The 11,079-nt window shown below is 41.0% G+C and overlaps 1 protein-coding gene across 2 annotated transcripts; it reads left to right on the top strand.

Moving 5' to 3' along the window:
* Positions 1-1,061: 1,061 nt before the first annotated feature.
* On the top strand, positions 1,062-10,248 carry LOC105935478 (serine/arginine-rich splicing factor 11). 2 transcript variants are annotated; one of them, XM_036138260.1, is made up of 12 exons: positions 1,062-1,368; positions 2,727-2,860; positions 6,287-6,402; positions 7,226-7,306; positions 7,391-7,428; positions 7,511-7,644; positions 7,777-7,855; positions 7,944-8,063; positions 8,160-8,246; positions 8,820-8,906; positions 9,327-9,510; positions 9,613-10,248. In XM_036138260.1, the coding sequence occupies exons 1-12, from the start codon at positions 1,247-1,249 to the stop codon at positions 9,802-9,804; spliced, it is 1,374 nt and encodes a 457-aa protein (XP_035994153.1). In that variant the 5' UTR covers positions 1,062-1,246; the 3' UTR covers positions 9,805-10,248. The 2 variants fall into 2 exon arrangements, with proteins under 2 accessions (XP_035994153.1, XP_012731329.1); XM_012875875.3 differs by having other exon boundaries at positions 7,938-8,063.
* Positions 10,249-11,079: the final 831 nt, after the last annotated feature.

Genomic DNA, 11,079 nt, shown 5'->3' with positions numbered 1-11,079 from the left:
TTGTGGCACACTCCAAACAGGATTTCTCATGGCTTTCTTTCAATGATTGTTCTTCCATAGATACTAGATTTGTAGCTTGCACAATTCACAGCTTTCTTGTTGTCAGTTTCTCCCAGTTGGGCTATGTATCTGTGCAGCTCCTCTTGGCTGCTTCTCTGAATAATAGCCTACTGTCATTGACCTGCTTGTCAGTTTAGATTTAAATTTGCAGTTGTGCCATACTATTTCCATTTTCACATGATAGATTGAACACACTGCTCTGTGGGAGCTAAGGCTCAGAACATTGTTTTATACCCTAACCCTACTTTAAACTTCCCCACAGCCTTATCTCTGACCTGTCTGCTGTTTTCGTTGGTCTTTATAGTGCTATAATATTACCAAACAAACCTCTAAAATGCCTTCAAAAGTAGCTGTATTTATGCTGAGACTGAATCACACACGTGTATTTCCTAATGTGTTCATGTCTCAAAGCAGTTGATTGGACTTTAATTCAGAGTATGCCACACTTTTCAGACAATGTAACAATTTGAATACCATGGATAATTTTCATTTGGAAAAGTTAAATTTTGCACAAGATATTTCCAACATCTAGCTATCCATCCATCTCGATGGATCCATCTAATGAATGGATCCTACTAAACATTAAACATTTTGTACTATTACTATTTTGTATTATATAGTAACTAAAGAAAACACGGGCATTATTTTCAGCAACGTGAAAACCAAATATAAATTCATGGGCAAGAAATAAACAGGTACCGTGTAATAAAAAAAACTAAAATAAAAGCAAAACAAACAAAAAAGATGTTGCCGGGGACGAGAGGGCGACATCTGTAGGTCATTCGGGGCTATTTAATTTTTCCCTCTTACGTAATGTTCACATTGTCCACGCTAGTCTGCAATTCTCCATATACGATGCCTACTATTTGTCTGATTGAATCAAGCAAACAGACAACAAAGAGAACAAAGCTGGAGGAGCAGAATGCTAATGTTACTTTGTAAAGTAACTCTATAACAGGCGTGTAACCTGCCGCTCCCTTTTGCGCATGCGCACCAAATTCAAGCATTATCCAATATGGCCGCGACGTCCAGCAGTCGTTCCGTCTTCTAGTCGACATCTGACGTTTGCTCTGCTAGTTATCTGCAAACAGACCTTTTTAATGAGCTACGAATAGGCGCTAAAGCAATTTAATTTACGCGGGTGTTTATTTTTTTGTTGCTGAAAAAAACGGTACTTGTGTCTAAAATGAGTTACACGACGCGGGTGGTTCAGGTGACCAATGTGTCGCCGAGCACAACGTCGGAACAGATGAGGACATTGTTTGGCTTTCTGGGAACCATCGAGGAACTGAAGCTATTTCCGCCTGAGTGAGTTGGCCAAGCGCCTTTTTATTTGCATTTTTAACGTTATTGAAATACAAGTGCATGTTTCTGGGGCTCTGGAAGCTGCAACGTGCTGTATTTGTGTTTAACGGAAATGCAGGCCGCGTGCTAGCCAGAGCACGATGCTAAAGCTAAAGCTAGCTTTCGATTTGATTTGCATAAAGGGCTTCCTCGCCGCTCTTTTTAAAATCCGACCAACCTTAGGTCTGCTTAAAGCAAACAGTCGTGTATCATTCCCACGCTGGTCTTGACTGAAAATTATTGAAACAAACCTGTAAGCTGATGTGAAACATTTTCGCTATTTGCGGAATAATTACATTTTCCAGCTTTCCTGGAATACAGCGTAGCGGTTTTAGACGGTTCCAAATCTACCATATCTAGGCTTATAATAGCTGTGGTGGATTATTTTTGCTTCTTTTATCATTTTGTTAACTGGATTAGATTAACATACACTGAGTTCAGACTATATATTTGGGAAATCTGTTTAAAACAACAGCAAAAAAAAAAAAGAAAAAAAAGAAGTTGTTTTGGCCTCCAGGATGCATCAGACCAGGTCAAGTTTAAGAGCCTGAAGATCTAGCTTAGAACCGTCCTATGGAGGATATTTTGAACTTTTTATTGACTAAACGTGCACTATTTGTAAAGTTAAATACATTTTGCAATTCTGGGTTGCATTTTTTTCTGCGTTTGGCCAACTTTAGACCGTGTTCAGTTGATAAACTGCAGTACACGATCTGTTTAAACCTACATTTCAATATAATAAGACAATTTTAGGAATCTTTTTTGTGTGAAAATCAGTCTACGTGGTTATGTGAGTCTACTAAGAATTCATTTGTCCATCAGTATTAAGAAGCTTGAAGTAATTTTGAATTGATCTGGGGTCCTACCCTACCATTTTTTTTGTCTTCTGGTAATAAGAACCATATTAAATACAAATGGGTTGCTATCTGACCCGCTGATTCTTTGACTGAATTTGTTGCATCCACCATAATGTCTGTCCCTAACCTTTTATGGAATCATAAAATCCACCAGAGCGCATGCTGTTGGTTGAGTTGTTTATAGACCAGAAATAGTGGAAGCTTTTAGTTTTTGATGGATTTAATTAGCAGAAAGAAGTGACAGTTTGTCGTTATCCGACCTGTTGATCATTGATTAAGCCAATCAATTAAGAATTGGCTGATTCCTGTCTCTGGGTGGTCACAGCTGTGACTTTAGTCCTCTTATGGTAGTCATTAAGCCCATCAGTATTTCCTAACCCTGTCTTTTAGTGATCGTAACATTTACGATGGTGGTTTAGCTGTTCTTGTGACATGTATTTAATGTTTGAACGTTCTGATTTGCAGTGATTCCCCTATGCCGGTGACGTCGCGGGTCTGCTTTGTGAAGTTCCAGGAGCCAGAGTCCGTGGGAGTGTCTCAGCATCTCACCAATACGGTGTTTGTGGACAGAGCTTTGATCGTGGTCCCGTTTGCCGAAGGTTTGTCTCGTCATCCTGCCCGTTTATTTCTACACCTTTCGAATGAATGCCATTATTTCTGAAAGGAACACTGTAATCATATAAAATGGATTCCGTCTCTTCAGCTCAACTTACCTTGTTGTTTTTTGTTTTGTTTGTTCTTTCTCTATACAATTTGAAGGCAGATTAATTCAAACAGAAACCGCAGGTTCTTCTGGTTGGTAAAACAGCGTGTAAAGCAGATTTATTTTGTCAAATCCTTACGTAGACCGAGGTAACGGCACATTGCAGTTGTTATTGCTGTGTGTGGATTTTATCTCTGCCTTATCAGGTGTTTTCTTTCCCCCCCTTTGTCTGGAGTTAACAGGTGCTGTTTGTAAGACAAATGATGTAATATAGCAAACTCTGCTTTACACACAAGGAGTTGGACATTCCCCAGCAGCAGGCTGTGCAGACACCTCAGACTTCTGAAGCAAAGTAGAATGAGCACATTACCATATGTACATTTTCCCCCATATTGGACTATCCACTGTTAAACCTCTCTCTGTTATTTGTGTGTGTATGTGTGTGTGTGTGTATGTGTGGTTTTTGTAGTGAAGAAGGCAAAAGCAGCCCCCTCGTTGATGGTCGTCTGCCTGCCAACAGGGAATTGTAGACATTTGCAAAGGCCAGCAAGCATTCAAGCCCCCCACCCCTCTATTTTGTCCTCTATTCTGTCTCTGCCTGGACTTTCTCTTTCCCTCTTTTTTTTTTCTTATTTTAAGTTGTTTAGAGCATAAAGGTCAGATGTAAATGACTTGTTAGAAGCATTGCTTAAAATGCAATGTGTCGACCTCTCAAAGTGCTGCTTGGCCGTTCGTTATATCAGCGCAAAAGATCCCTATTCTTTACTCTTTATGTCGCCAATATTTATGCAGACAGAACTCAGAAAACAGCTAAATGTGTGTTGACTCACTGCTGCGAAAGAAGTTGATACCTTGACTGAAAGCCACAGTGTTGTAAATCCTTAAAGAATCCCAAGTGTGTCCGAGTTCACAGCCTAAAACGGTTTCTACCAAAAATACTGGTTTTGTGTTAGAGATGCACCGATGAGACTTGTGGTCACTGCTTTTTACAAAGCCTGGACCCGCCCAAGTCGGTTTTAGCCAGTTCAGGTTTTGTTCGTCCGGTTATAATTGACGGCGTTCAAATATTTATTTCCAGTCTCCAGGGAGGACATTTATATTAGAAGCGGCTGCAGCCCAACATGTGTGAGAGCGTTGGTTTAAAAAAACAAGATTTTACATATTAAAAACAGAACGACTGCTGAGTTAGCGTTTTACATGGTCTCTAGCATTTGTATGATTGGTGACGTTTAGCGTTACATACGTTACACAGCGTTCTCTTCCCTAGAGAATCCACACCCGTACTAAAATGCTGGCAAAATGTCCGTAACGGCGAGCTTTAAAACTTTGTTGGGAAAAATCTCCAAACTTTCAACTTTCTTGGTGCCTTTGGAAATCAGCTCTTGATCATCTTCTGTTTTGGTGATGTAGAAAAACGTCTAATTTTTACAACTGGAAAGGTCAAATATGGAGCAAAACGGCAAAGAACCACTCGTAGTGTAGCTTTGTTAAATGTATACTTCATAAATCCCCACTGGGGAAATTCATGTCTGACAGCACATTAAAAATCCCAACAACACCAACTGTATACCCAACCCACAGCACCGTAATGTCATACTAGTGATGGTTATAAATGCAGTGGTCAGCAGGAGGTGTTGTACAGACTCTACAGTTGCTCTACAGTCCAGAGAGACGTACCGCCGAGGATGATCTGCATCAGACACCTCATCCTCCTCTTCATCGCTGTCGCAGCAAGTTAGTCTCCTAAACCTCCTGCACTTCCCCACATTTAATTTCTTTATGGAAATGGAAGTTTGCGTCTTCTACCCACAGTAAAAACTTCCCTCGGGTAGGAAGGAGACTTGGTAATGCTTGCATACATTGCAACCACTGATCAGAAAAGTATGTTTTCTGTTTCTGAACAGCTGATAAAGCAGAAAATCGTCTGATTCTGGTCATCAGTCAAGTTTCTCGGTGCATCTCTTTTTAATAACCTTTGCTACCACAACCAAATGATAAAAAATGCTTCAAAAAGAAGTATAGGAGTCACGCGACCTGCAGGTTTAGTCATTAGTTGTGGCTGAGGGAATATCGGCTTTGGTAATATTCCAAAAGACATTCCTGCTCAAAAGGTGGACCTAGACATGGCCTTAGCGCTTTGGTCCTGGTGGAAAGAGGCAGCGTAAAATAACCCTGTTCTTTCAGTGTGAGCTAAAGCTGGACTTCAAAAAAGGGTAACTCATTTCATTTACTGGATGCCTGATGTCACTGATGATAAAACTCCTTGTTGTTGATTGTTTGAAATATCCATCCAACATGACAATGCTGGTGCAATATTCTCTTTTAACAGTGGTCTTTTTTTGTTTTGTTGTTGTGTTTTACAGTTCTTTTTCCTGGCTCAGCCAGTCCTGTATACCAGACCCTGCAGAAAATACCATCCAACAGTTTTGTGTCCTGCAGCAATTTCTCTCTCCAGTGTGCTCTTGTGTTTAAATGTTTTCCCTGTTGTGTGTCCGAATTTAGGTCATGTGATTTTTTTTTTTTAATTATTTATTTCTTTCTTTATTTTTTTGTGAATAAGTTGCTTTGAGAATGGGTTGAGACAAATGATGATGAGGTGTTTGGTATTTTGCGCAATTGAAAAAAAAAGAGAAACAACTAGCGGTGTTCTATATTTCTTGTAAAGCTGATATCTTGAAAGAAATTACTCCAGTAGCAAAAATTAATCAAGTCCCCTGCCAAGGTGGGGTGAGGTGATGCAATGTGAGGTAAGGATTTTTAGCCTATGATGTACAGCAGGCACGCTACCTACCCTGAATTTTATCATTTAGCCTAACCACTTAATCCTCTGAAATGTGTTTTTGGTAAGTAGACACTGATAGCTTTTTTTTTTCTTTTTTTAGTTTTCCTGCCAAATCCTTAAAATTCTCTCTGTTGTGTGTATCTCGATTTTTCTCTGTGTGCTTTTTAGTAGCGAAGCCGCCAGCGTGAGTCGCTTGTTTCAGTAAGCATCTAAATGAAAATTGAGGGCACACCCAACTGGAGAAGCCGATGTGCTTGCTAACGTTTGGTTCATGACTTAAAAAACACATTCAGGTGATATATTCTTGGCAGTGTTCATTGGAATAGTGTGATTTATTCCAGCAATAGTTAAGTCACTGCAATGATTACTTTTTGAATTAGGGAACTCTGATCTGTATGTGACCACTTTGTTGAACCTAAATTGAAGAAATGCAGTGAGAAGACTTTTTTTCTTTTATTTCTTTTTCAGAACGTCTTCTATGAATTTTCCCAATGTGTCGCCTTTGTGTCCTAATGCCCGTTTTTTTTCATTTTGCTGTAGGATCTATTCCAGATGAGGCTAAAGCTTTGTCCCTTTTGGCGCCAGCTAACGCTGTTGCAGGGATTTTGCCAGGCGGAGGCCTTCTTCCGACACCGAATCCCCTTCCAAATCCAGCTGTAAGACTTCACGTCTAGTTTATTACACACTTTTAACTGTGACAGAATATATCGAAATGCAGCACATTAGTCCCATTTTAATGCATTATTGGAGGATTTTATAGACAATAAGTAGTGCATAAATGTGAAATGGAAGGAAAAGATGCATTTTTTTTTTTTTTTTATAGTCTGCAAGTTTTTATCTTGGAAATGGTGCGTTTATGTTGATTTCCAGTGTTTTCTGCTACATGTTGGCCAAAGCGTCCTCTTCCAAGCGTTTTGCTGTGTTGCCTACATGCCATCAGTGGAGTGCGCAGCTGTAAATAGGCGATCCCTGCAGAGATGTAGATCTCTGCAGATCCTCCAGTTATCACGGGCCTCCTTGGCTGCTCCCGCGTCTAATGTGGCCCTTGGCCCCCGATGGGAGTTTAAATGGCAGTGTTTTGGTGGGGTGGCAGTTTTGCAATGATTCTTCCATTTTTAGCATGAAGATGATGTAATAAATGTACAAATGCTAAGTTTTAAACCATAACTCTGCTTTAAACTGGACTCTAATTTTGTGACTTCTAAAGGCAGTTGGTTGCAAGTGGTATTTATTTAAATTTTCATTTAAAATTTGAAAAACATGCTTCTTTTTCCTTCCTCTCCACAATCATGCACTACGTTGTTTGTTGTTACATGACAAGATGTGAAAACATTTTCCCTGTCTGCTGCTTTTTAGATTAAGTTAATATTTCAGATTTCTGCCTTTGTTGTTGCACAGTGATTTGTATTTTTTTTAGTAGAAGCGATTGGTGACATGTTGATGTAAGCCCTTTAAGGTGACACTTTTGTTGTTTTTCAGCTTGGCGGTAACCCCTTTGCTGCTCACACCATAGATCCAATGGCAGCGTTTGGATTCACTGGACCTAATATGAACCCACAGGTGAGGGCTGTGTGCCACTTAACTCGGCTAAGATGATTGGAAAATGCATAAAAGACATTTAGGTCATCCTCTGTCTTCTCACAGGCTGCTGATCAGTTGCTGAAGATGATGACCGATCCAAAGTAAGCCTCTGCAAAGATTAAAAATGTAGATGTATGGGAAGAATTTGACCGAGCTCCAGTAACTCTGCTCTTCTTTGAACAGACTGAACCCCCTGGCTGCTGGTTTAAACCTGAGTGCAAGCCTCAAGGCTGACGCGTCCAATAAAGAGATCGAGGAGGCCATGAAGCGGGTCAGAGAGGCTCAGTCACTAATTTCTGCTGCTATCGAACCTGGACGTGAGTAATTGAAGTTTTTGTTTTATTTCTTTTTGTTTCGCCTCGACTGGTTTCCGTGCAGCTAAATAAAACGCATTCAATGGTTTATGTTGTTTCAAAAGTCTAAGATGGAAATGCTTTGACTTTCTGCAGATAAGGAGAGCAAAAAGAAACATTCTCGATCTCGGTCCAGGTCCAGAAGAAGGAGGTCCAGGTCACGTTCTAGACACAGGTAAGGGCCGTCGTTGGAACGGCGGACATAGAGGCACCTTTTTTGTAAGCTGAATAAATAATTGAATCTTCTGGCTCTCCAGCCGCAGGCGAACCAGGAGCAGATCAAGGCGCAGGTCCGCCTCGAGGAGCAGGAGGCGCTCCAAAAGCCCCCGCAGGAGACGCACTCACTCCAGAGACAGGAGCAGGCGATCCAGAACCAGATCCAGGTGAGTTCCCGGTGGAAGAGCTTCACCGTGCGCCCGCTGTCCGACACGAGCGACCGGAGAACTTGTTGGTGATCCGTGTGTTTCGTTTATCTACAGAGACCGAAAGAAGGAAGAAGTGAGGAGGAGATCAAAAACGCCTCCTAAAAGCTACAGTACAGCCAGAAGGTCCCGCAGCGTGAGCCGGTGAGTGCCGGCCAGGACCCGCTCAGTTTATTACCACAGCGTAACACAAGTATAACACTTAGATATCAGCTATTTACTCAGGCTATCTACTCATGTAGTCAGCTGCTTAACTGAAAATTGGTAAATATTAAGTTTCCTTATAACCGTGCTTGTCTTTTGCAACCAGAAATATCTTATGAACGCTGAGTTTCTGTTTTGTAAGTAAGAGCAAAGTGTAGGAGGGCAACAGGAAGGCTTTTAATCTGCCTTTTAAAGTCAAGAATCCAGGAAGCAGTTCTGAACCCTTTGAACCTTCCTGTCGTTAAACGGGCTCATGCCCTGTGGCCGCCTTCGACTTTGGTTTATTTACAAAGTGGAATAGTAGTGGCCTACAGAGTTCATAATTCTGGCCTTGTGTGGGTCAAAGGGTAAACATCCTGCTGGAGCTCAGCTGTTAATCACTTGGAGAAATGGACCAGTACCAAACCCTAAAAACTGCGTTTTTTTTTTTGTCTTTTCTGTATTCCTTCCCTCCTAAAACCCTAAATGAATATGAAACAATTTATTTATTTTGTTCTTCTGATCACTACACAGCAGGCGCAGGAGAAGTCGCACCATCAGCCGGTCTCCGCCAAAGAAATCTCCAAAAAGAAGAGTTACTCCCTCTCCATCCCCTCGAAGGTCGGTGTCCTGTTTATGCTTGACAGGTCTTCTTCAGTCTGCAACAGTATTGTACCGTTGCATTTCCACCCCCACCCTCAGCTCTATATAAATGTAAAAATTTAAAAGGGATATGGAAAAAAATATTTCTCTCAATTTGATTTCCTGTCCTGTAGTCTGAAATCTAATCTTGCCTTCCTCGCTTGTAATCTTTCTTCCCCAACATCGCTGCATCCTTGTGTACTTCCTCTCCTCCCTTCTTTCTTCTGTGACATTTAATATTTTAAAATCAGCGTGAAGAACTGGGAGACGATCTGTTTTGCATGAGAAAAGTGTAGGAGCTCCGGTTTGGTCTTGTTAGGTTTCACCGGTTCTGCATAAAGTTATTCCGCCTTCTTCATAGTCTTATTTGGGGTTTTCTTTTTTTTTCACCCTGATCAGACACAAGAAGGAGAAAAAGAGGGACAAGGACAGAGAACGGGAACGCAGGAGTGATAAAGAACGTGTCCGCGAGGAACGAGAACGCTCCACCAGCAAGAAAAAGAAAAGTAAAGACAAGGAGCGGGAACGAGAGCGTGAACGGGAGCGTGAAAGAAAATCTGACGGAGACAAAGGAGATATTAAGGTTCGTATCTGTGGCACACGTTATTCTGCGTATCATAGTCCCACCATCGTTTAGGAGTAGATCCGATGACCCGGCGTGTTTTTTTTTTTTTATTCTTTACAGATCACCAGAGATTATGACGAAGAAGAACAAGGCTACGACAGCGAGAAGGAAAGGGAGGAGCGGAAGGATTCAGACGACTCGGCCATGTCTCCTCAGTCTGTGGAGGGCAACGGCTCGGCCCGGCTCGTCAAGCAGGCCAAGGTCAACGGCGCCGATGATCACCACGAAGAGGACATGGACGTCAGCGACTGAACGCCGCTCCGTCCTACAACATCCGTTTATTTAGGTTGGAAACATTCTACGAAATTTCTGCCCATTTGGGTTGAACTAAAATGTGACGTGTTTGGAAAAAAAAGAAAAAAGATCTGTATCGTACAGAAGACAAGTCTGTTGTTTTTGCTAATGTATATTGCAGCGTCGTTTGCCCAATAATTATTTCCAATTACCTTGGTTTGTCGATAAGTCCACATTTATTCTTTGCTACCACACATGTAATTAGTTGGAACTGGAAGTAGATTTGCTTTACTACTATTGAGCTCGTGTTTTCAAATTTGTCGCTTTGTGTATTGTGTTTCTTTCTTGGTGTGTGTTGTGGTGTACGTCTTTCCCTCCCCTTCACAGAACAGTTCTATCTTGCTTCTGGCCTGCAAGTGTTTTATCAATGATTTCTTTTATATAATAAAGCCTGTTTAAAGAGCTAAGACTCGAGTTGTCAGTGTTTTCTCCAGCTTCCTCTCGCTGTCCAAAAACGTGTTATAGTTCCTATCAAAAGTATTCACCCCCCTCATCTGTTTTGTTCCGATCTGTAATTTAAATGTTTATTTTAGGTGATGGATCTGCATAAAGTAGTGTTAGTGAAGTAAAATTATAAAAAAATATATCTGTCAGTATAAACACCTTTTCTGAAAGGCTCCAGAGGCAGCAGCACCACTAAGCACGCTGACTAAAAGGTTATCTAACCAAATCCAGTTAGGAAAACGCCCAACCTCGCCATCGCTAGTACCCCTTTAAACAAAGTACTACATCAGCTAAAATGACTTAAACATTAAGTCCCATTTACTGCACAAAAGAGGAAAATAACCTGTAATAAATGGGTCTCTGCTTAAACTGCAGTGAGCCAACATGCACACAGTTCCATTCAGTCTAGTATTCACAACACCTCGGTGCAAAAAAGGAAAAAAATGCAGGTCTGTTTAGGAACTTATTTCTTCCCCATTTTTAATCCAAGCTTGAACTATTATATATTCCAAGTCAATAGGCCTACCTTTGAAAACCAGTGCAAACTTATCCTGGTTTATGATAAAACTGTAATTTTTTCCAACCTCTTCACTACCTCTGGATAACTTATCTTATTGATTGTTTGAACTTTTCTTTCCGCCCTTTCCTGATTTAACATCTCCCTTTGTCACTCTGCACTTACCACCACAGTTAAGACACTTTTCCTGCACATAATTTTCACATTCTTCGGATTTATGATCACCATCACATTTGGGACACATCTGGCTTCCTTTTCAGGCGGCAGCTATG

The sequence above is a fragment of the Fundulus heteroclitus genome, chromosome 6, assembly GCF_011125445.2.
Source record: "Fundulus heteroclitus isolate FHET01 chromosome 6, MU-UCD_Fhet_4.1, whole genome shotgun sequence".
Taxonomy (NCBI): domain Eukaryota; kingdom Metazoa; phylum Chordata; class Actinopteri; order Cyprinodontiformes; family Fundulidae; genus Fundulus; species Fundulus heteroclitus.
The sequence above is the reverse complement of the archived record's forward strand: the minus strand, read 5'-3'. Positions and strand labels throughout refer to the sequence as shown.

Bases quoted from the DNA above. Each gene is read 5' to 3' on its own strand.
- LOC105935478 (XM_012875875.3), top strand. From the start codon at position 1,247: ATGAGTTACACGACGCGGGTGGTTCAGGTGACCAATGTGTCGCCGAGC. The intron at 2,861-6,286 runs GTTTGTCTCGTC...ATTTTGCTGTAG, and splicing joins CGTGGTCCCGTTTGCCGAAG to GATCTATTCCAGATGAGGCT. The intron at 9,511-9,612 runs GTTCGTATCTGT...TATTCTTTACAG, and splicing joins GAGACAAAGGAGATATTAAG to ATCACCAGAGATTATGACGA.